Here is a 25,391-nt window from a genome sequence, read left to right as displayed (position 1 = left end):
TAGATGTACCGGTAAACATGGTAAATGACCTGCATGGCGTACAGTGTATCTGAATGTTCAAGTCGTGCGTGATCATGCATTCGTTTATGCAACAAATGACGCTATCACGAGCTAACCCAGGTCAGGAGACTTGGATTGCTTGAACTATGACATGAGGTGGTTACTATACAGTATACCAATCTCTGTGTGGTACCCATACGCGGACCCACCTGGCGCAATGGACAGTAATAACCGGAATACAATGCGTTGATTGTTGATGCACACCATCCTAGGGAATGTCGATGCTGCCGAAACTTGAAAGGGACTGATGGTAGCCAGATGACACTCTGGCCTTGCTGTATCGACTTGCATAAATTATGTTGTTTCTCTTCGCCTCCGTTGTCTCTGTGCTGCTCTAAGAGAAGGAGACTCTTTGGATTTTTCAACTGTTGGCAGCAATGGCTTTGGAGTAGACCCAGGTGCTCGAAGTCCGTACATGGTATCCTAAGTTCGTACGCCCATAATTTCATGTTCTGTTATTGTATTCGACTCAAATATTTTATGGAGGGGACAGTGTGGTATGTTCTCCTCGCGTACCAATTTTCAGGGATCTACGATAAGCAGAAGTCCCATACCACGGGATCGGGCCCGGGAGTGGGTTTTCGAGTGTCCATACGAATACAAATTGGGTTACATTTCATGCAAAAATCAACTTTGCCAAGACCGATTTCGAACGGACACAGCGTCAAACAGACCTTCACTCAATCATCAAGAGCCAGCTTAGAGCTGACAATGGCCAGAGGAGAAGAATTTACAGAGAACCAACAATCCTTGCAGAAAGGTTGACACTCCTGGCATCTCCACCACTGTTTTCCCGCGGTTTTCACAGCGCAGCTGCTTCTTCTCTGAGCCGACTAAAAACAGCTTGCATTGCGGCAACAAACTACGCTTTTGCAAGAAATACTGTTGGAGGCACATGCCAAACATATCCCTTCGGTGCTTTCGTCGTAACCGAGGGATTGCAAGTTAGCAATTAGCAGAAATATGTGTGTATTTCGAGTCACCTCTGATCAGTACGGACTTAGAGTACCCTCTGCGACACCAAAATTTGATATGAAAAATGAGCGAACTCCAGAGAAACAGATCGGATCGAAAGATGGCCTGGTTCAATCGAGCCTGGCCTGAGAACAAACTTGGACAAGATACCTTCCATCCACGAGCAGGATTCTGGCAAGTGATCATTGCTAGTGTGAGTTTCAGCTCGGCAAACACACACTGTAAAAGTGTACGGACTTCGAGCACCTGGGTCTACAGCACTCAGAGCCACGGGTACGAGGAGCCGGTAAACGCCGTCGGAGCAGGATCCCAGATTAGTTCACAGCGAGGCGAGTCAATCGGCCGTCAGCCCAGTGCACCGTTTGCACGTGTACCTAGCCGCCCCACCACGAAATGTACCTCTTCTATTCGGCAAACGGGCATGGGTTCCATGCTGCCACCGCCAGGAAAACGAGATCGCGGTGAATCAACAGCCAGCCTTACGGGTACATTAGCTGTGAGAAGGCGTAAGTCATGCAGGCCTAGAGCACTGTGCTGGGAGTGTGGTGATTGTTATTACATGAGGTTAAGTGTATCGACTCAACACAAGAATGTCCCAGTTTGTATTTTGAAAAGAAGAAGGACAGAATGTTACGAGTTAATGACTAACTGTCCACCAACGTTGTAAGATCTTATACAGTCAACGAGTGCAGTACTCCTTGTCAGTTTTGTGCCATTTTGTCGCACTCCCTGACTGTATAAGATCTGGTTATGTTGGTGGACAGTTAGTCATAACTCGTAACATTTTGTCCTTCTTCTTTTCACAATAATTTAATTGGCTCACAATCCGAGTTACAGTTTGTATTTGTTATTAATAACTTATTTTTATCTTTTCTGCAGGGACGAACCAGGAAAAGCGACTTCCATGGTCCTCATCCAAAGCACAGACATGCATTTTTATTCTAGCGGCCGTTCTGGCTGTCGCAATCATGGCAGGAGTGACAATTATGTCCATAATAGCGTCGGACTGCCTCATGTTTCAGTTGGTCACCCCGATTCAATGCGACTACAACTTGACCTCGCTGAAGTACTACACAGAAACGGTGGCGGCAACTTACTCCGCGTAAGATCATAGCAAACACGAAGTACCAGTAGTTGGTTTATCTAAGACTTCTCTTTACGTTCTCTGCGGGGCTGTGTAATTCAGCATAAACTAAAAAACGGAAGTGAGCAAGGGGGGGGGGGGACAAGACGAAAACGGTTTGGGTTTGCATCACAGGACATAGGTGCATATTCTTCTGTCAAGCTTAGTGGTCGTCATTCCCATAACAATTACTTGTACTATTTACGCCGTTGGTATATGCCTGCTTGGTGCGTTCGTCACAAGCCAGGTTTGTGTGTTACGATGCATCCATGATCCTTCGCATTGGCACAGCAAATCTCTGAGTATTAACTATACACCATAGCTCAGTGGTCAGAGCATCGCTAGCTACAAACGAGGGTCCCTGGTTCGAGTCCTGGTGGTGGCAGTCAATTTTTTCTTCAGACTTTTCCCGTTTGTGTCTTTCCCTCCAACTAGTGAAGATTAACTATTCAGCCTAACATTACATTCAGCCATACACACACCATGCATGTAGCTGTACTCCGAAGTATAGTGATAATGGCAAGACGCAATTCGACTAGGGACCGGCGGATTCTGCTCGAAAAGGTGGCAGATTCTGCTCGAAAAGCAGTAAAATTGGCAGAACCATACAAACCTTATGGCGGGAAATTCCTCGAATTCTGCTCCATTTCTTTATCCACATACCAAACATGCATGAAACTTACCAGAAAAAGTACCGAATTCTGCCATTTTTTCTGCTGGCAGAATCCGCTGGACCCCAATTTCGACACTCGGCAGATACACGGATGTGTCTGGTTCAACGTTTTGTACCTTTGTAGCCCACCACATGTCGGTGGTCATTATAGTAGTAGGAGTAGTAACCCTGTTACCAATCAACAGGTCGACTGATCAGACTAACAATACTATCAAAAGAGGAGGAAGTGTCAGGTCAACATGCCAACAGCTCGACAAAACACAACTCCTTTATTAATTCTAGAACAGGATTGAAACCCAATACATGCAGTGTAAGCTTACAATTGTTCGAAAGCACATTTTGCTTCCAAAAATGCATTGTACGTTTGCAATTGAGTAGGGTCTTCAAGGATTTTGTTTCAGGCGAGCACGCTGCACCATTCAGTACCACTCTGCATCCTATGGCTATGAATTGCGACCATAGCTGAAGTCTACGCACCCTGAACTTAACGTTTTTGTTCCTCTCTTTTTCTAGATGCTTGACCATGCTGGTTATTTCCATTGCGACTCTGCTTGGCTGTTCTGCGAAGCAAAACCAGCCAATATACTTCGTCGTCTTGCCCGTCAAGCAGATATGGGCTCAGCTGCGGAACCGGAGAAAGTTCTACATACAGGTCTGGTTAATACTGCTTTTTAGGGCGCAATACTCTACAAGCTCGTAAACGTGATATGGAACTAAGGAGAAATAGACTTAGCGCTCCTTAGCAATACCGGTAATTAAGATCAATAGATATCCTTAGCTAAAAAAACGCTAACGTAAACGCAAACCTTTCCGTACTTCGGATCGTTCAAGCTGACTTTTCCCTTAGCACAAAGTACGTTATAGTTGAGACGAAGTAGTCGTGACAACCATGGCGATATGAATTTTCGTGGAAACAGATGCGGGAAATTCAAAATTTTGAACCAGGGATTAGTTTGCTGTCGTTCCGAAAGAATACCTTGGCGAGGTATTTTACTCTGGAATAGCAAAAGCACGGCGAACATGAGTTTTCGCTGTTCCCAGGTCCTTGGAAACCCTTTCCTAAACGCAGCACCGAAGACTGTAAGGGTTCTCCAGCTCCAGCACGTCTGGGAGAGGCCGATGAATTTCTTCCTCAGGAGTGCCGTGGAACTGGTCCTTTGTTTCCCAGATGGGATAGAGGGAGAAAGGCAAGAAGCAGAGGACGCAGAAATTGTCAACTGAAAGGCAAAACTCGCCAAAAAGCTAAATGTCACAAGAGGAAGCAATCTCGACTCTCGATCTCATCTCGATCTGCACGACGTGCTTTTTATCTCCCGCCAGTTACAAAACAATGCGAGTTTTTGCATTTTTTGCAGAATTTCCATAACGAACGTCGGCCCGTTATTTTGAGCTCTGTAACGTTTTTCCGTTATCCGATAACGTCTTTTGTCACGGCTGGGAGTGAGTACCGTAAAAGTTAGCGTTATCGTACTTTTGCTAAGGATGTCTAATTGCTATTGAAACACACAGCATTAAAAATACAACTCTGCTTTCGTATCACTGTTGGCTTTCAATCCCACTTTCCCAGTAGAGCAATGTGGTCAGCGTTACTGTATGCGCATGTGAAAGCCTTACATGCAGCTATGCACAATGCCCCTCCATTGGACGCCAGTAATAGATCCTTTAAAAGACTAATACTTGGCACTACAGTAACGTGGACTGTTCATGACTAGTACTTCGAAGTATGCATTACTTTGTTCGTTGTGTGTTCTCTCCAGTTGTTCCTGCTTATAGTGACGGAGTCTCGCGTGTTTTATATGTCCTTCAAGATCATGGAGGCCAGAGCCAATGCCGCCAATACCTCTGACAGAGTACTGCAAGAGTTCAGAGGCAACAGCTACATCTTCGCGTTGGTTCAAATCCTTCTGGTAGTGCTCATGTGCATGCTCAACTATTCGCGCCAGGCGAAGCACTCGGCCCATCTGACTACCTGGGGATTTAGACTGGTATTGGCCGCGTTATTCTACTTCCAGCTACACAGGTTCCTAGAGTGCAGCTTCCATCTTTCTTTCAAGATTGCACCGAATGCCCGAGCACAACACAAACCCGGCGCGAAAAAGGACGTGGACGCGATTGGATCATTACTGGTTTCGGGCTCTGCGGCATTTGCTGCATTTACGTGTTGGTTCTTCTTCACCAAGATGTTTAAGCCGCACAAAGATCTTTTCAGGCCAGTCTATGATGAGATGCCACGAGAAGGCGACGATGAAAGTAACCACTGACGTTCTCCAGGAATTCCGTGCACACATGGATGTTTCTTTCATGTGTACAATGTATAATGCACAGGTACACTGTTTTCCACATCTATAGACTTTATCTTACCCATAAAAGAGGCCGTTACCCCGAAAAAACCCCTGACTGTATACGTTCACGCCCTTGTATCATCATTCCAGATTCAATAGAAAACGTCTCTGGGCTTACCTCAACGTCTACTGTCAATATCAATGCTTTGCATAGGACCGCAGGTAGAAGAAATTTCTCGAATGCCCTATAAACTCCGGTCGACGACCGTTCATGTGTCATGTTGTTCTGTGCTCGAGTGATGGTAAATGGCATGACATGTCATTTTTGTGTACTTTGTGTACATGTGCTGTGTAGTGCATTCATGAAAATTGTTAAAAAAATGAAACCGTGACGAGGATACAACAATCTACATGTAAGTGAAGCTATGAAAAGAACTAGTAGCGGTGCCGCCATTCCAACTAATTAGGCATTGGCGGATAATGCTCGAAAAGGTGGCAGATTCTGCTCGAAAAGCAGTGAAATTGGCGGAACCATACAAACCTTATGGCGGGAAATTCCTCGAATTCTGCTCCATTTCTTTATCCACATACCAAACATGCATGAAACTTACCAGAAAAAGTACCGAATTCTGCCAACTTTTCTGCCGGCATTATCCGCAAAGACCTAATTCAAACACACGTACTGAGAGCGAGAGCAACGTAGAAACCATCACTCAGAAGGAGGGGATGAAAAAGATGACCATAGACCTACAATGCACATGTATATTATGTACATTGTACACACTGTACATGAATTGTACAAATTACAATTATTATCATGTACATTGTACATGTACATGTACATTGTGCATGTACATGTACATGATAATGTACATGTAGTTGTTGGGCTGGTGGCCTCCTTATCAAAGCAGTCTCCTTTGCAGGTCTCACTGAAGCGTTGGTCCATTAAAAACTACTTGCTTGTGTCTTTTGGTTTGCCCGAAAGGAGGACCTCTTCAAAAATTAGGAGCAAAATGAAAACTGAAATACAAATCTGGTACATACATGTACATGTACAATGATCATGTACATTGTACATGATCATTGTACATGTAGTAAGATAAATCTTGTTTGGTTTAACACATGTTGTCAAACAACAATACATGGTCAAGTCATGTACAATCGCAGTCATGCACATATGCACATGTACACTGCATAATAATTATTATGCACATGAGATAAGCCTTATTTGGTTGAAAACATGTTGTTTGGTAGACAGCAATCAGCATGATTGTATTGTTACAAGGCGGAGGACGCACTGTGCTTGCAAACAGTGCTCCTTTCCACAACCAGTACAGCAGTGCTAACAGTAACAGTAACACGCATACGGTTCAAATGGTCTTGCGTAAAGACCGGGGCTCTGCCAACCGTAGAGGTTGTAGTAAGGGGTCGTCGCAAAAGTTTTCTGTCGTCCCTGAAACGAACATCGTTCATTTCGTACTCGGACCCCCTCCCCTCCCTCTGAAACGAACACAGCTTGCTATGCTGGACAACGAAAATCGCATGCATGTACATGTCATATGTACAGTGTCGGTCGACTTGCGATTTTGGCTCGCACCCCCTCCCCCCCCAAATGAATCATGTTCGTTTCAGGGACGACAAAAAACTTTTGCGACGACCCCTAAGGAGCACTGTTTTCAACACTGTGCGTCCTCCGCCTTGTACCATAATCGACTAATCGTCATTCTGTCAACCAAACTACAGTGTACATGTACATGATCCATAATGTACATGTACATGTACTTACATTGTACATTGTACAGTAGCCATTGGCGGACTATGCTGGGCCAATCGTCAAATTATGCTTTTTGATTATGCCCCAATTATGCCAACAAATATGCTGAATTATGCTCGGTTCCACTATGTATTCACGCTGTACATAGAGGATTGAGAAATCACGCAAGCACACACGGCCATGCTCTAGGCATAATTTTTGTCTAAACCGAAAGATTATGCCGACCTTACACGTTGGAATCCGTATATTATGCCAGAGCATAATTTTTTGACGAAATCCCAAGATTATGCCAAATATTATGCCGGCATAATCCGCCAAGGGCTATGACAAGGAGTCGTAAGTGGGGTATTAAAAAAAAAAAAACATCTGCAGGCTTTCTGACAAAGCTGTATTATGCTCCTAAGCATAATTTTTGTCTAAACCGAAAGATTATGCCGACCTTACACGTTGGAATCCGTATATAATGCCGGAGCATAATTTTTTGACCGACCAAATCCTAAGATTAGGCCAAATATTATGCCCGCATAATCCGCCAAGGACTATTGTACAGTGTACATTGTACATGACTGTGCTAGGTTGATGATCTAAATGTAGTGTTACTACATGGTAGCCATGGTGGGAACGAAGTATTAGTTCAACGTTCAGTACAAGATGTAGTGAAACTCGGACCTGTAGTGTACATGATTGTGCTTCGAAGCAGTCCACTACTAGTACTGCTACTGGGCGAATCGTTTTTATTCCAATCCAAATTTGCAACAGCAACCATCAAAAACATACGCTCTCGCTTGCTTTCGTTATAAAAGGTCAGGTTCGCCCCTTGTAAATTGTTCTGACGATGGGTGACTGGTAGGGACCGGCGGATTCTACCCGAAAAGGTGGCAGATTCTGCTCGAAAAGCAGTAAAATTGGCAGAACCATACAAACCTTATGGCGGGAAATTCCTCGAATTCTGCTCCATTTTTTTTATTCACATACCAAACCTGCATGAAACTTGCCAGAAAAAGTACCGAATTCTGCCAATTTTTCTGCCGGCAGAATCCGCTGGACCCTAGTGACTGGCCCGAAACGTCATCATTTGTCGACATCACTGATAAAAGAATTTTTCATCCTGTGCATGCGCCAAGACTGAATAGAGGGGTTGTCAGTTGACAACCCCTTTTATTGAACCATCAAAAAGAAGGCATAAAGCAACAGCAAATGGAGGTACATATCATTTACATGTACAATGTACGTGTATGCAAGAAACACCCAATTTCCTTAAAAAAAAGAAGAAAGTAAAGTTCGCACGTCGACGTTACAACCGTCTATGCAATTGTGTTGAGAAACACAACCAGCTTTTATGCTTGGTAAAATATAATTTTTCATTGTTAATAATAACGACCTACTTCTTGCGTAGGGATGTCCATTGAATGGAATAATATGCTATCCACTACGGGAATTAATCGTATTGCATGACCGATCCTTTCAATGTTCTAATCTTTAGTAGTAGGTTTTTCATTTTGACCCGACGAGACCATACGACGCTTGCAGATCACAGCACGCTGCAAGCGTCGTATGGTCTCGTCGGGTCAAAATGAAAAACCTACTACTACTGTATTTGACGGACCTATTGAAGATGGCACAAAGAGTTCTAATCTTTACTTTTACTTTTCTACCTGGACTCCTCCTTGGTTTCCCTTTTCTCTCTAGCTCTTCTCTTGTACCTTCTTGCTATTATTCACTTTTTAAAATGTGGGGCTTTTATTTATTTATTTATTTATTTTCACTCAACTCGTGGTCCATGACCAATGGCAATTGGCACGCAAAGTGCGAGAGAGGGGTGATAGCCAACCACGGCTTTGAATAAAACAAGTCGACCAGCTCAGGAAGTTTCGCTCATGCCAGGCCATCACCATGCATGTGATACCAGGGTGGCAGATGCAGCACCAAAGATCAAGAAGAAGAAGAAAAAAAAGAGTAAAAACGTGAATCGGAAGTCTCACACACTGAATTTGGAAAAGCATGAAAAAGAAACCACACATGACATTGTATTGTACATACCCGTATGTCACATGACTGTCGCCTTGGAGTCGACGAATGACAGATCAAATTACGCGGGCCGGAAAGCGCGATCCTGCCTGATGAATGGTGATGGAACTACATGTAGTTCCACTGCCCGTCGTCAAGTGACGACGGGCAGTGGACGGAATCCACTGCCCGTCGTCACTTGACGACGGGCAGTGGAAAGAATCCACTCATGAGTCTACCATTTCAATGACAAGCTTCTGTGGTCTGAAAGTACATGCAAAAGTCGTGTACTGTAGTCCGTGTCCGGTTGTCGAAGTCACTCTCACTCAGCTCACACTGACACAGCCTCATACAGCCATACAGGACTCGAGTCAAGTCACAGAATGCCTGGTTCATGTAAACTCAAACGTCAAAGATAGTGAGTGATCTCCTTGGCTTGGGTGCATACGGGAAACACGTTCCAGTCACTCCTACTCGGTCAGCACCGCTGCTCATCCAGCCCTTGCCGCTATCGCGGCGCGGGCTGGATTCCGCGGTACTGCCCTCATACTCGCAGAAACCTGTACCTACTACTTACTACATTTGTAGACACAACATTCAACAACAAGACGGCAGACTTCAACTCAAGAGTGTGGCTGCAGCTGCAGTGCAGGAGATGGAAGGGGCAGGGGAAGTCCCCATTGAAGTACAAAAGGCGTGTGCACGTTCCACACCTCCGTTTACACTAGTCTACCATGCCATCCATGGTTTACCATGTAGACTAGTGTAAACTAATCATAATAATTATGGTTTACACAGCTGGCACTATCTGCCTGCACCTGACTCCTGAGCCATGCAGCCACAACATGTCCTGCATCTTTTTGCCTGTATCTTCCAAGTGAAATTAGAGTTGTGGCCAAGGAAGTCCGAATTATTGTTTTGATTAGATATATACATGGTGTATTATTCATTGTTGATGAGAGTTGGTAGATTAGATAGAGGCGTCGAGAAATCCCCCTAGTGTTGGCTATTGGAGGACCGTTCTAACCATACGGGATGGGTGACATTCACTACAATTTATACCGTCGTGCGATTCGGCGCTGCTGCGATCACGAGGTGGTTTCGGAGCTCACAAATCCTGATCTGCCGCTACTCTCAGTGTTTACGAGCAAGAAGTACAGGATGCCATGGCAAAAAACGAAGCTAGTGAGAGCGTATGTTACGTTAGCTGATGTCCTGGACTCGTCAGTGGGAAGCGAGCACTCAAAAAAGCTCTCGCAGTTAGCTGAAGTGCGTGAGCAGTCTATGCTGGACAATTTCAAAGAGCATTTTGAAGTAAACGACAAGGGCAATCTGAAGGCCACAGCTAAATCTTATGCCCACGTAAATTTGGACGCAGAAGAGAAATACGTGGTGGATGTGGAACTCGGCGCAGTGACCTACAAAGAAATCAAAGCAGAAAGCCTGGACGAGGTGCTGCCTGGCCTGAAAGTTCAACAGAATCACTTTGTGCTGAAAGAGCGAAAGCCAAGATCACTGTACGTAGTAATACGCTGCGATTTGGCTGAGAAGATCATAATGACCACCGACTTGCAAACTAAGGAGGGTGCCTCTGCAGGCGTGGACATAAAGACGGATATCGGCGATGATGCAGGATTGTCAGCGGATCGCACGTCACAAACAAATGCGATGCGTAACTTCAAGAGCACGATCGGCTTTAAATGCTGCCAGCTTCGCATCAACGGCGACAACACGCTCTCGTTGAAACAGTATGACTTCGGCCAGAGACGGCTGGACATGGATGAAACTGACTCAGGTGCAGCGGCAAGTGGGAGCGGTACTGACAGCACAGATGGTGGCGTATCTGGTGAGTGTGCCTGCTGTGTGCATGTTCTTTCTATTGCAGCATAGTATAAATGAAACATGATCGAAAGTTGGGACTCAGGAGGGAAAGCAGAAGCTTTCTGCCTCACCATCATTATTTTTGTTTGGTCGGCCAGAAAGCGCACGTGGTGAGGGGTTTGGACGAAAATTAATTTTTAAAAAATTTCACGGTTCGCGTGAGACTCGGTTTCTCTATATAGAGGCCGAGTTTTCCGTTTTCCGAAAATGTCAATCAAGAATAATGTGTACACTTTGATGTTCGTGTCTTTTGTATGCCACAGCTTTGTATGGATTTAAACGCGTACTGCACTAGTCTTTACTGTACAAATGGTATGGTGGACAATTCGTATGTACGGAAATACGGCGCATATGAATGGGGTTTAGGTGAAAACGTATGAATTGTTTCATGAATGAAAATATTCTTGATTTATGGTGGCAGAAGTCTTTCGGTAAACTGGTCCACTTTAGGTTCTGTCGTGTTTTCAAGAAGTATGAGAACTACAGTCCATTTTTACTTCATATTTTTCCCTTTTCAGTCCCTCAAACTGATGAGAACAACCTGTGACAATTGCTGTCAGTTAACACTGGTTTGATCCATACCTTTCAAATGTGCTCTGTATAAATATATTCCATTTCCTCTATTGCCATTTATCCATGTTCAGGTTTCCGTGCATTGCTGCAGCCATTCACCATCGTTCAGCAGAGAAAGGAAGTGCAGGCAGTAATCCTGGACTGGGTAAAATCTTGCCCATCGGAAGACGTAATCTGCTTCATTGAAGAACTTGTAAGTCTCTGATTTCACACTCTCCTTCGATTTAATTAATTTAAAAAAATAATATCTGCTTTTCGGCTTGTGGTTGCATGCATTTTGTCATTTGGATGCACGTCCGTCCGCACCTATCCTGGTGTGATCTAATGCTTGCTAAGTTACATGGATCCATCGCTACACTCAATGCTAATGGAGCACTGTTCACAAGTATTCCAAGGACAGTAGGGAAAGGAGATATTCTTTTAAAATTTGCTGGATCGACAGATTGTGCTGCATGCATCCCAGCCATTCTCGCTAACACAGTGTAAACACCTGCTCTGTTTCCCCCAGAAACCGTATACCGTATATTCTCTATTATAAGCGCCGTGCTTATATTTTTCAACACCCGTCTACCCCGTGCTTATATTGGAGACCGTGCTTATATTTTTTCAACCATTACATTCATACAGAGCAAGAAGAAATACATGCTAGATATCATGCATGCGGCATTAATTTCCACCAAGACCGTGCTAATAATGGAGACTGTGCTTATAATGTTTCGAAAGGTGCTCACAGTGCACTAGTATTAGAGACTGTGCTAGTAATGGAGACCTGTGCCTGTAATAGAGAATATACGGTATTATAATCTTAGATTAGCTGCTTCCAAAGGAGCAGTAGTACATGTACTTTTACTTATTGTTGCCGTTGGTCTTCCCTGGCATCAATTTGGTTATCCTCTAAACTGCAGCTGGACAATATACTGACAACCGGCGAAACGGCAAAGAGCTGTCAGCTCCCGGCATCGTGGGTTTGCAAGTCGTTTGTTGCAGAAAGTTTGACGGAGGCCACGGTTGCTCTGCTTAAGTCAGCCGGTATTTCAGTCATTCAGTCACCCTACCAAGAAGCAGAGTTACAGTGGATGAACCTCAGTGACGATGATATCGATTTACTGTCAGCTTGCTTGCGCATCGTTAGCCTAACCGATGGTAAGCTGGAATTTGAAGGAATTGAAATTCTATTTGTAAATCCGAGTCCTTCCCAGCTAGTGTCGTTTGCAACTTCCATCATTGGAGAAAAAATGAATACTGAAGTTTGGAAGGGATCTAATTTTGACATAGCTTTATGATACTGGCATAGTGCGATGGAACTACTTGGTCCGCGTCAGCGATATTGTCGCTTATCTTTCAGCTTTGTTTATATGTCGCCAAAGCTCACTCGGCAGCCCATTTCATCCCAATTTTGGTTAGTAAGTTAGTTTACTAGTACCTGAAAGGTATAGCTACAGTTCGAGTGGATTTCGAGAGCGACGGGTGGGTGATTCTACTTGATACAGCGCCGAATCAAAATAGATTATCTTGTTACGCTGTGCAGGCAAGAGCAGCGCAAGCCACAAGAAAGTAATCGGCTACTCGGAATCAGCTCCATTTTGCTGAATGGCCGAGATCGCTCACCTCAGGGATCGCTCGTCAAGCTGAGATCTCAGCTCCCTTACCTCCAACTCAACGCTCGGAGTATCCAGCGCGTCGTGGAGATTTGCAAGTACTGTACGCGTCGTCGTCGCGTTCAAAATAAATCTTGCAAAGAACGGCGTCTGATTTGAACCACACAGGCTATCGTACTGCCCACGCGAAGTCCTATAGAGAAGGCGACCGTCACGATCGACTTCTGTTTAGAAAATAGCCAGGCAGCGGAGAGGAAGAGAGATGAGCTTGCAAAAGCAAGAGAGTCGAACCCGAGCAAAAATATTTGTCACCAGCGTCGAGAGCAGCAACGAAGAGGACCGAAAAAAGTAGGAACCCTTCCTTGGACAATAAATTCCTTACAGCTAGTTGTCATTCTATACCTTACCGTCCATCGTACCAAGTTTTATCACTTCAAGTGCACGCGTTCATGTCCAAAGTCTAAGTTCAAATTGTCGAAAGATAAGCAACAATATTGCTGACGCGGACCAAGTAGTAAGAAAAAACTGAATCATTTTCGGGCCAATTTTGAAAAATTTAAATTTCAAAGCAATTTTGCACAATATCGAATCGGGATTCGGAATACTAGTTTCGTCTCCTCACACATAAGCCTGTACTTTCAACCAGTGTATTTTTGCTGGTAAATCTACCCTGACGTGTTCTGATACTATGGGAATTACTGACATGATCGCATGAAGCAACAGATGAAGGTTGGAAGCAATTTATTGTCATCAATGCGAACCTGTCTCGTTCTTAGAGAACGCCTTGTTTGGGCTACTTCGAGGGGCCATAACCCCTACAAAGTCCCCAATTACATACCCTAATAATTATACTGATTTTCTGATTCTGAACATCCCTGGCATTACGAAAAAGGAGTCAAACTGGTGAATTTTCGGAAAAAGTATTTCGGCATGAGCTCCATTATGATTTGAACTTTGTGTTCATGCACAGATCTCAACTCAGACCAGCAAGCCGCTATCGGTTATGTTGCTGCCGATGATGCGAATAATGTCATTGATGTGGTACGAATCTACTTATTCAGATGTATTTGTGAGGAATTATTTCTTTGGCCGTGATTACGTGAGGCGTTTCAACCCTGGTCAAGTTTCAACCCGCCATGAACACCAGTTGACTGGCGCGGATACATGACGCGGGTTGAAATTTCGCCCCGGGTTGATTTCAACTTTCCTCTTGGGGTGGAGGGGGGGGGGGGGGTGAAATCGAGAAATCGTACTGCCGTACTTTTGTGCGTATCTCGCGCCAGGTTTGAACCGCACTGCACAGGCAACTTTCGCGCGAAAGTATTCACGTGACAATACAGGACTCTATAAGTGGACTATTGGCGGCATATCAGTATTTGACCCAGATCAACTGTCTTCGTGTAAACACCCACCTATGTTAGGGAGGTTTCGCTCTACGGAATGACGTATGAAAATAACGTAGGAACTGCATATAATTTTCATACGTAAAAATCAGAGCTGTTGGGTTTTCTCCACAACTGCTAAACATGCCTTGTTGCTTTGCCGGCATAATCCGCCATAATATTTGGCATAATCTTGGGATTTCGTCAAAAAATTATGCTCCGGCATAATATACGGATTCCAACGTGTAAGGTCGGCATAATCTTTCGGTTTAGACAAAAATTATGCTTAGGGGCATAATACAGCTTTGTCAGAAAGCCTGCAGATTTTTTTTTAAATACCCCCGTTACGACTCCTTGTCATAGCCCTTGGCGGATTATGCAGGCATAATATTAATTAAAAAAATTGGCATAATCTTGGGATTTCGTCAAAAAATTATGCTCCCGCATAATATACGGATTCCAACGTGTAAGGTCGGCATAATCTTTCGGTTTAGACAAAAATTATGCTTAGGGCATGGCCGTGTGTGTGTGTGTGCGTGGTTTCTCAATCCTCTATGTACAGCGTGAATACATAGTGGAACCGAGCATAATTCAGCATAATTCAGCATATTTGTTGGCATAATTGTGGCATAATCAAAAGCATAATTTGACGATTGGCCGAGCATAGTCCGCCAATGGCTAGTTGGCTGGATGCGCCCACCGCATGCACCACGAACCGAAACCGCGTTTTCCATCGTATTTTGCACGTGGTGTACGGTGTGTGTACCTTGTGTTTCGCGCGGCTTGAACTTTGCCAAGGATAAATCTTGAAAATGCGAAAAATATTTCAAAAAGTCCTACGGAGGCCCCAACTGTTTCCTACGGAAATCCGTAGAGAGTTTTACGTATGAAAGTTGCTCTCGCTCCCCGGCGTGTACGACATAAGGATTTTCATACGTTATTACGTAGAGCGAAGCCTCTCTGTTGTCTATCGTGCAGACTTTCAACCCTGGTTGAACTCGACCCGGGCTGAAAATTCTCATATTATAAACTCAGCCTGACACCTCACGGCTCAAAGCAGCCCATGACCAGATGATGTTGACGAGTTAATTTGTTTAGGAGCCCGCAGAATATTTCAATGACATGTTTTTCGTAGAGATCAAAAGTACTTTTAAACGTCATTGTGTTGGGTCTGGGGTGGAGTCTCATTGAGATCCCAGACCTTGGAGACATTTACATGGATAACCTTATGGATGTTGTACAAAATGTATGAAATCCCATGAACCCCGTAGCCTCGGTTGGGTGCGTAGCCTCGGTTGGGTGTTCAGTGTGGAGGACTGTGGAGAACAGGTTACTCATAGAAAGGTATACAAAATGTGACACGTTCGTCTCTACCAGCACTTGGAGCGGTCCTGAAGCCTGTTCTTTTTCGCGCCCTTAGCCATGGAAGGGGTTTCTTGCAGCTGCTCTAACTTAACACTAGTGTCGGACACGAAGTCAGTGAGCGCCATCCCAGTGCTTCTTTCACCTCCATGCGTCCATTCCCGTACAAACTGAATGTAACCTGGGCTTCACCTGTTCACCAGCGATTCAAAAAATGTCTCGCACAGATGGTCTTACCTTGAAAAAGCTCTATACTATTTTTCTACTGTGTGAGATGCAAACGTGTCCAACCTTTGCCCTGTCTTATGTGCTGGTTCAGCTGCTGGCAGCATCTGAGTTCAAGGCTCCAAAGATGGATCTCAAGGACAAAAACAGGACGACATGGGCTACGTTTGAGCATCCATCTGTTGTCAAGCTGTGCAAAATGCCTATTGCCGGGGCCATGCAATCCTTTGGCATTCATCTGCAGGTTTCATCGGAGACATCAGCCATGTTTGATTCGTACCTCCTGGACGAGGGTCGACTGCAGAACATTGCTGCTTTGATTCACATGTTATGCCTTTCTGTTGCATGAACATTGTCTCGGCTTACCGCGTGCCACTGAAAGAAGCCTGGCGTTTTGAGACAAATTAATGTTTTCGAATCACTGTGTTGTAGAGCTAATTCACTATTTTTATACTACAAATCTCAGTCTATTTCTCATGGTACATTTCCTTCTCTGTGCACCGTTGGACTACCTCCATATAGCAGTATCCCAGATTGATACCAATACAAACAAGAGTACATTACCTCCTGTACTCTTGACACAAATAGCAATTCGGCCACATGCCATAGTAATCTTTTCTACGGATTAATTTTGAAAGGTCACTTCTTATAATCTTGGTTCCAAGCCGGCCGAGAACTTGTCCACAAGATATTTTATTCGTTCTACCATATTTTACCTTCACTGGCGAGAGTTTTATAATCGAAACAGCTGTATGAAGGAACTGAGTGCCACTTTGTTGATTGTGTGCTGTAGCAACGTGACCAGGTCGACCGGAGAGCGCAGTAGTAGTGTGGTGACTGATGAGAAAAATACATGTAAGGTTGCGAGAGTTGAAAACTATTTCTTTACATTTTTTATAATTTAACTCGGATATTGAGCCATTGCATTCCCAACTCATCACAACCACGCGCTCTTCAGCCGAACCATACAGACACCAGCAAGGACACTTCCGTTGAGAGATAATATTGCTCCACGCCTCTAGACAGCTGTTTCGCTCCCTGTCGGAGCTCATCAGTAGAGGATAATAATGATGATAAAGGAGGAATGATCATTCTTATACACCAGAAATGGCGCAAATGCGCGCTTTCCACATATATAAATGGCATATGCAAGCTGCTAAAATGGTAAAGTGTGAGAACAGCGATAAATAATCATAGTACGCGCTCATTGGTGGAGAAACACACCACACAAGCGACGAAAACCTGACGCGGAATACTGATGCCAATGGAAAGTACATGTATGTTGTTTATTATTATGATGTTGCAATGTCCATGTATGCAGGCGAGGCGAGACTCACCACCGAGATCCCCCAACGCGACAGGCTCGGTTGCCGTTCAGGATTCACACCGACCTGTCCGCCCGTCAACAGGATCGACAGCGGGAGGCCCCACTGATGCCGATGTCGATGCACACCAGGAAACTTGTAGTCGTGAGTGTGATACTAACAGGTCTAGTAGCAACCACTGACAAACGAGAGGCCAGCTGGGGCATTCACTCCAGTCAGGGATGCTTGGTCGACGCTTCGTATCAGCAGCTCAGCTCAGTTTGATCAAAGATGTTGCAGATGTGTCTTGCTTTCCTCCTTCCTTCTTCACCGACTCGTCTTGTCACCTCTCCTTCTTGCTTCACCGACTCTTCGTGTCCACTCTGCTCTGCCACTAACGGCGCATTAAAACAAAAGAGCGCGTGGTTGTGATGAGTTGGGAATGCAATGAATTGAAAATATGGCCGAAAGCTCTGTCGCAATATTTAGTTCGGATATTGAGCCAGTAAATATAATTAAAATAAACGAAATCACATGGAATAGAGTTATGAAGCAACTATCCACGACTGTAACAAGATAATAAGCAGTCAGAAAGTGAGGTAAACAGGGCACAAAACTGATAGGCGTATTATCTTGTTACAGTTGTGGATTCACGTAGTTGCTTCATAACTCATTTCCATGTGATTTCTTCTATTTTAATTATAATTATTGTATCGTTTATTGCACTGAATGAAACCATTCTTCTCATATCACAACCATAGCAACGAAAAAAGACATCACGCAACTAAGTTACTTGTTCGACATGTATATGTACCCTATAACATTTAATCCAGAATCGATCTTCTGTCCCGATCATCATGTGCGGCCTTCATTTTATTCATAGCTTTTATCCATTGCATTACTAAGATTATTGTCTCGTCGCCTTTTTATACATTTTTCATTCCCGTTATTCTTTGCCAATGAGCATTTTGTCGCACTCGCTTACTGTAAATGATCTGGCTACGTTGGTGGCCAGTTAGTCACAACTCGTAACATTTTGTCATTCTCCTTTTTTTACCACAATGAGCATTTCTTTTACCATTAATTTTGTTTCAGAGAAATGAAGTTGGATTTTGTCATCAAGAAACAATGATTAAATACACGCAGTACATTTCACTGTGCCAATGTGGTACACGATGCCGAAGAAGTCACAGTGGTAATGTTGATTGGGGAGACTTTGGACCAGGGAATCGTAAAACTAAAGTTATTTTACGATTTCCTGTAACCATTATACTGCGAAAGGTGACCTCGACTTAAAGGCATTACCGAAATCGGTCAGCAGGAAAAGACGACGAAATCAATGGCTAGCCAGCTGTGAAGAAATCGCCGATAATTGCTCCGATTTTGCAAATTTCGCGCTGAATTCGCCGAAAATCGATGTTCTAGTGACTCTTTTTATTTTATACAAAAGTCCACTAAATTCCCGAATATGTGCGAGAAGTGGTGGCGGGGCCAGGCTGCTCTGCCGACCTCAAAGGTCTCGTCGTCTACGCAGACAAAGCGCGCCGGAATGCAGTAAAACCATGGGGAGGGGAGGAAGAGGGGAAATGAATATTAGTGAGGAACGAGGACAACGGGTAGGTGGTCGTGAGAGAAGCAGAGTGAAAGATGTCATATTGTGGGAAGAGGGGGGGGGGGGGGATGCTAGTGAGGCGCAGGTCTAAACCGTTTCATAGGGCGTCGGTGGGTCGGTGGCTGCTTGCCAGTTCAGGTGCAGCAGATACTTGTTGCATTTTCCTTGAAGGACTGGAGCTGTCTGGGTTGTGGCCGTGCTGGTAGAATGGTCGCTGGTAGGCTGTTCCACAAGGGAATAATGCAGTCTGGGTAGGAACCCTGGAGGCTGCTACGAATGCGCACGGGCAGCGTCGACTTGAGCTGGAGCGGGTGGCAGTGGGCAGTCTCCGTGGCTAACCTAATAGATCGACCACCCACTGGGCGGGGGTTGGCTGGAGGTGAGAGGATGGGCTTCAGGGAGCTTGTTGTTGGAAGGTAGGACAGCTTGAATGTGAAGGAAAGCGCAGCAACCACTGCCAACCAGTCGGCGGTGTTTCAGGCTGGGGAGCCAGGCGCCTGGGCCAATCACCTTCAGTGCCTTGAGCTGTATTTTGTCCAGCCTGGGTGTGCATGACCCCATCCACACCAGGCAGAAGTATTCCATTGTTGGCCGCACGAAGCCTTTGTCACTGAGACTGCCGTGCGGCTGCTAGAGTCCAACAGGGGTGCAACCTTTCCCAGGAAGTGTAGGCGTTGGGCAGCCTTTGAGGCCACGGCCCGGAGGTGTGCTGAGTAGGACAGCTGCGAGTCGGATGCTATGCCCAGAAGTTTAATTTCCTTCTCTTCAGGAACAGTCACTCCATTGAAGAGCACTGGTGGGAGCGCTGGGGGAGGCTTGCGGTGGTCGATGATGAGGGCCTGAGATGGCTCGAAGACCTTCCACTTGGAACCCTAGTGGGAGACGGCGTCCACTGCTTCCTGGAGTTGTGCTGCAGAGTCGGATATGCTGGCGTTGGCAGATACAGTGTCGTGTCATCTGCATAGGTGGCAAGCTCAGCACCAGCAGGCAAGGTGTCCTCTCAGTCAGTACAGGAGAGGAATAACGTAGGTCCAAGGATGCTACCTTGTGGTACCCCTGCTTGGATATGGTGCAGGGAGGACTCTTGGCCGCCCACAACAGCCTACAGGTGCCGCCTGTAAAGCGTGCATGTAAATGTACACTGTATTACGTGCGGTGAATTTAAGGACACGTACTGCTTTGAGCCGAAGTCGTGTGACGTAGCGTGGTGTGGGTTATCAACCACGATATCAGACAAGCTCGAAGTTTGCCAACGAAAATTATTAAAAATGCTATTTTGCTTTGCTTGCCCCGTGATTTCTTCTCTGCACAACTCAATGTTCTCGCTCGTGTTTGCCCCCTTTCTATTCGACGCAGTCTCCACAGCAACATGCTAATTCAAAAGATAAAACTCGAGAAAGTACCAAAGCATCTTTTTCCCTATGACTGGTTTGTGCGGAGCCGTTCAACAAGGGCACAAGTCTCGCTACCTGCAGCTCGCACTGTCCAGTTTACAAAATCCCCTTTGTTTCATTCCTATTCTGACTGGCTCAAGCTATCAAGCCTCGCCCACCACTGCCACAGCATGTCTCAGTTTCGCCAAGTTGTTTGTACTGAGTTGCGTTTTCCTGCAGCACTCACGCGTGTTTCGCTAAACAATGTAATTTCCGGCTATCCAACTTAATTGGCTGAGCTTTGTTTTCCTCCCTGTTCCTTTCTTGGCTGAGCTTTGTTTTCCTCCCTGTTCCTTTCTTGGCTGAGCTTTGTTTTCCTCCCTGTTCCTTTCTTGGCTGAGCTTTGTTTTCCTCCCTGTTCCTTTCTTGGCTGAGCTTTGTTTTCCTCCCTGTTCCTTTCTTGGCTGAACTTTGTTTTCCTCCCTGTTCCTTTCTTGGCTGAGCTTTGTTTTCCTCCCTGTTCCTTTCTTGGCTGAACTTTGTTTTCCTCCCTGTTCCTTTCTTGGCTGAGCTTTGTTTTCCTCCCTGTTCCTTTCTTTTTATTGTTTTCTTGTTTTCTTTTGTACTTTTACCATGGCTGGTTATCGCCCTCATCTCTGGGGTTGCTCCCCACATTAGCAATGCGTGCACATGCTACGAGATTGAGTTTAATAATAATAATAAATAATAATAATAATAATAATAATAATAAGTCTGACTTTGGGGCTCATAATATGGTCGAATTTGGAAATTCTCCTAGCCGATCGAAAAGCCGATTAGGCGAAAAAATCGGGCCGATTTGGGAAATGCCTAGCAAGGACGTACCGGCCATAAGGTGTATATGGTCCTGCCAATTTCACTGCTTTTCGAACAAAAATCTGTCATGTTTCGAGCAATATCCGCCCAGGGCTAGCTGTCACAAAGCGAAAATCGTACAGATCGAAGCGTACGGGAGGAAAATACCGTACACATGTTTTCAAATGCGTAGCATTTAGTTGTACACCATGCGACTTCTGCAGAGTTAGGATCTACGTTGTACGGTAATGCGTACACATAGTTGTACGCACTTGTTTAGAGTACATTCAGTGGGCTTGAACTAATCCAAGGCCCTGAATGCGTCATCCAAGAGTAGTAAAATTACAGTTGACCGGGCTTTATGCTCTGGCAAGGCCATTGGCGGGAACGTCGCTGATTGGTCGTCTCCTACACGACGGGACAGACCTCGATCTATCGTAAATCGCAATCTGTATAGTGTGTTTCACAGCCTTGAACAAGCAGAACAAATCTAGGTTTGTTGGGTACTGAGCTGGTAACTGCGGATAGTCATACTGAGTGCGAAGAGAGACTATGTTGTGCCCTAAAGGCTTCTTCTACGTTTCATGGGGCGCAATCATCTTCCTTTCTATATTTCAAGGTGAGTCTTAGGCTATTGTAACACAACTGAAATAGACGTTCAGACACGTATATTCAGCTCACGACACGTTCAGTACTGAATTTGAACAATGTAGTTTTGAAGTTCAACAGTATTCGTAAGTTTGAGGGAGTTGAAAAGGGAAGGGTCTGAAGAAAAATCCGCTGCCACTGCCGGCTGTTGTATTGTATTGTATTTTATTATTTAACTTGGGCAGCTAGAACTACATGTACATGTATAACCAGAGAGCGTTTTCCCCTGTCTTTCCACACAGCCAGCAGGCTATGAAATTGTTTACCGCCATCTCTCACTTCTATAACCTGTCTCCCCGAATTCAAACATTCCCACTACCACCGCTGTCTCCGATACACTCACTGCACTGATGGCATACCAACACCTTGACTTTCGCAATTGCTGTGTCTGCTTCTTTTCGTGGTTTTCTTTAATTGCAACAAATATACTTCAGTAAATACAAAATGCAGAGAGATTAAAAGATAGATAGATAGATAGATAGAGAGAGAGAGAGAGAGAGAGAGAAAGAGAGAGAGAGAGAGAGAGAGAGAGAGAGAGAGGGGAGAGAGAGAGGGAGAGAGAGAGGGAGAGAGAAAGAGAAAAAGAGAGAGAGATAGAGAGAGAACGAGGGAGAGGAAGGGAGAGGAAGATTAATAATTAAGGTCGAGTTGACCTCGTAGATACAGAAAAGGAATAAACGAAATTGAAATAGACAAAATAAATAACATCAAATAGCATCGTATTTTAATCGCGAAAAAAGTTTCCAAAGTACAATGTTAGCCTGCTATACAACAGAAACACAATAGGAGAAAATCCAGAAGCAGCAGTACAATATTTCAAGAGCAGATACGAGTGTGAATACACAAAGAATCAGCAGTCTTTAAACGGTGAAGTGGTGCGCTTTCAGCAGGGCATAGAACTGGAGGTGACTGGGCCCAGAGCGGAGATCAGGCAGGAGATGGTTCCACAGGACTGCGCCAATGAACTGGGTGGTTGCTCGACCTGCAGGACCGGGCCAGACGAGAACTCAGACAAGGCGCTGTGCTGCTCCCCGTGTGCGACTGCTAGTACTAGTAACCCTAAGGAAAAACGTGCCGAAGAGGAAGCTAGCTTGGAGAAACAAAAGGCGAGGGACAAAGACGAGGAGCTTGATATGAAACATGTCCTCCAGGCTATAATTATAAAGGCGGAGCTGTCGGAAGAGCGGGCTTGTGCATGACCACGGTCACCGAAGAAGCCTCAACTAACTGTAAATGACACAAGACTTCCAATCTGGAAAAGAAATATGTTTACACCAATCACCACAAGTGCCAATGGACGGACTATCGCGACAAGCTACATGATTGTGGAGGGGATATTGATTGCATGCACATAATGGGAGAAGAGATATAATTAGAATATTTTGTCGTGTGTATGCGCTCTTCACAACTCCTGATTGGTGCAGCACTTGGGTGTGTAGGATGTTGCATTGTAATTTGTAGCTCATTGTAGCTCATTGTAGCTTGTTTGTTTCTTCCAATGGTCTGACTTTGAAGACTTTGTTTGGGAGTCAAGTAAATGTTTAAGGCTGCCAATGCCTGTAGCCAAAGGAGCTGGATAAAAACACTGTAATCGCTGTACATGTGCCCTCCAGTCAGTGTTGAGACCTGACAGTGAGGTGCAGCGACTGACTGGCTACCTTGTGCTCTGGATTTAGCAAAGGTCGCTACGCTATTCTGTAGAAATCAAGGGCCAGGAAGCAGACGACCAACAAGTGCGAATAGCTTGCATGTGCTACGTCTTGCAAATGCCGTTTGTGCTATCAGTCTATCAGCCATGGCTCATTCATTGTGATTGGATACTAGTAATGCATTACATTACATACTGTGCATGCGCCTGTGCCACTAAAATCAGAAAGGACACGAAGCTCTGTTTGCCCGGATGTACAATACATGTAGATCTACGAAGTGCAAGAGACGGACATATAAATTTTGGGAAAGCCGCGGTATTAAATTGCCGTTGCAGCTGTATGGAGGCTGCCTCCGATTCTAGAATACAGTGATAGGTATTACGTCTCCTGTGTACATTTTAAGGTATGTATGCCGCTGCTTTGATGCCGTATCCGGTCCTCCCAATGAGACTGTTAGCGACATGCAGTCTGTATATCTTACATGTGCTGTGGGTACACAAACAAATACATTAAAGTCCCCATAAGAGCGATGAGGTTCAACAGTCACATAATAAGTATGAGCCCTCCATAGGACCAGGGCTGGTTTGAAGTCGGTCAGTTCCAGGTGCAGAGACCTTTCAGTGCTAGCATCCACGCAGTGATACGTGCACGAACGGAGAAGCAAGTCATCGTGTGGGCGTCCTATGGCTAAGGGTGTAGGAGATGGGAATACGTTTGCAGACAATATTAGTACACCCTTTGTGTTCCCTGGATGCAGTTATTCAAATGCCATGGGGCATCTAAAGGGTTAGTTTACTGCGCGTGTGACTGAAGATGCTAATGATATTGTTGTGGTGACCAGTCTGTGACAGGGTTTACGGTGGACATCCAGTAAGAAAATGTCGACACATTGGTTTGTGATTCCCAAGATGGGTACATGCCTACATACATCCGAATTCGGCTGTCCTCTCGAGTCCTGGTCGAATTTTGATACTTCTGCCACGTCTCTATATGGTACGGACCGTGGCATTCCCAGGATTCACGAACCCAGTAGGCCTAAGTATGACATCTAGTGCAGAATGCCAGATGCCATGCCAGGCTTCGAACAATCCAAAGTATTATGGGGGCAAAGAGATCTAGAATTCCAACAGAGCAGGTTTGCAGGGTACTTGAATGTTTCGTCTGTTGGATGGCACCTACTTTAGGGCCTGGTTAGACTGCGGCAAATTTCCGGTGCCCGGCGAAAAAAGAAAATCGTTCTTGATTAAAATCGCGATCACCCTACACGTATGGGGAGAATGATATTTTAAAATTTCTTTCGAGCGTCAAGTGGCGGGAGCAATCTACATGTATCACCATGATCACGGATACCGTCAAATTCCGTCCTCTCGACATTGCCAGTACGTCCATATACATTGCAATCCTCGCAATCATTATTTTGAGTTTGTTGTTGTTGTCCGTGGCCACTCAGCTCTTCGATATCGAGATGAAAAGGCAGTGAATATCAGCATCAATGACGTACCAGCGTCAAACTCCTGTCCCGTGAACCCTCTCCCATTGAACACATCTGCTAGGTGCCCATTCCACGTTATAAAGACCTTGTTCGCCGGCTGCTTTCTCATGTCTGTCTCGTACAATCACATGCGCGGTGGTGATGGTGGCAATGCAGGTCAAAGGGTGTAGATTCATTCAGCTAGGTGCATAGTAGTTACTAACTTAGTAGTAGTTTTTTATTATTTTACTAGGGGAGTCCCAACAGGCTACTGCCTTTTTACTGGGAACCCTAAGGTGAACGTATAAAATTAACACTTCAGTAAAAACCTGTCAAGGCGACCACTCGGATAAGGCGACCACCTGTCCCAGAAGACCATTGCAACCAGGACCAAAGGATGCTATTACCAGTCAAATGACCCTGGACAAGGAGACCACCTGGCAATGGAGACCACATGTCATTTTGAATGTCCCTTGAGTGGTCGTCTTAGACAGGTATCACTGTATGTACCCGTACATGTACGTGTGTACGTGTATACGTGGGCGAAGTAGGTAAAAAAAACTTCGTAAATCGTGTAGCTGTACA

At 45.0% G+C, this 25,391-nt stretch overlaps 3 protein-coding genes across 3 annotated transcripts in view; all 3 read left to right on the top strand.

Annotated features, from left to right (window-relative positions):
• The first annotated feature begins 1,288 nt into the window (after nt 1–1,288).
• LOC135809711 (uncharacterized) lies at nt 1,289–5,389 on the top strand. Its single transcript, XM_065323127.1, has 4 exons — nt 1,289–1,541; nt 1,915–2,137; nt 3,345–3,483; nt 4,589–5,389. Exons 1-4 carry the CDS (start codon nt 1,457–1,459, stop codon nt 5,090–5,092), a joined length of 951 nt encoding a protein of 316 aa, XP_065179199.1. The 5' UTR covers nt 1,289–1,456; the 3' UTR covers nt 5,093–5,389.
• Nucleotides 5,390–9,769: 4,380 nt separating this feature from the next.
• On the top strand, nt 9,770–16,672 carry LOC135809710 (uncharacterized). The gene is made up of 5 exons (XM_065323126.1): nt 9,770–10,740; nt 11,420–11,541; nt 12,254–12,491; nt 13,917–13,987; nt 16,010–16,672. Exons 1-5 carry the CDS (start codon nt 9,930–9,932, stop codon nt 16,262–16,264), a joined length of 1,497 nt encoding a protein of 498 aa, XP_065179198.1. The 5' UTR covers nt 9,770–9,929; the 3' UTR covers nt 16,265–16,672.
• Nucleotides 16,673–21,558: 4,886 nt separating this feature from the next.
• Nucleotides 21,559–25,391, top strand: part of LOC135810833 (uncharacterized) — a 16,186-nt gene continuing 12,353 nt past the window's right edge. Inside the window, exon 1 of the mRNA XM_065324261.1 lies at nt 21,559–21,657. Coding sequence (XP_065180333.1) covers nt 21,591–21,657 — 67 coding nt within the window. The 5' untranslated portion in view covers nt 21,559–21,590. The remainder of the gene's footprint in view (nt 21,658–25,391) is intronic.

The sequence above is a fragment of the Sycon ciliatum genome, chromosome 2 (genome assembly GCF_964019385.1).
Source record: "Sycon ciliatum chromosome 2, ocSycCili1.1, whole genome shotgun sequence".
Lineage (NCBI taxonomy): Eukaryota > Metazoa > Porifera > Calcarea > Leucosolenida > Sycettidae > Sycon > Sycon ciliatum.
The sequence above is the reverse complement of the archived record's forward strand: the minus strand, read 5'-3'. Positions and strand labels throughout refer to the sequence as shown.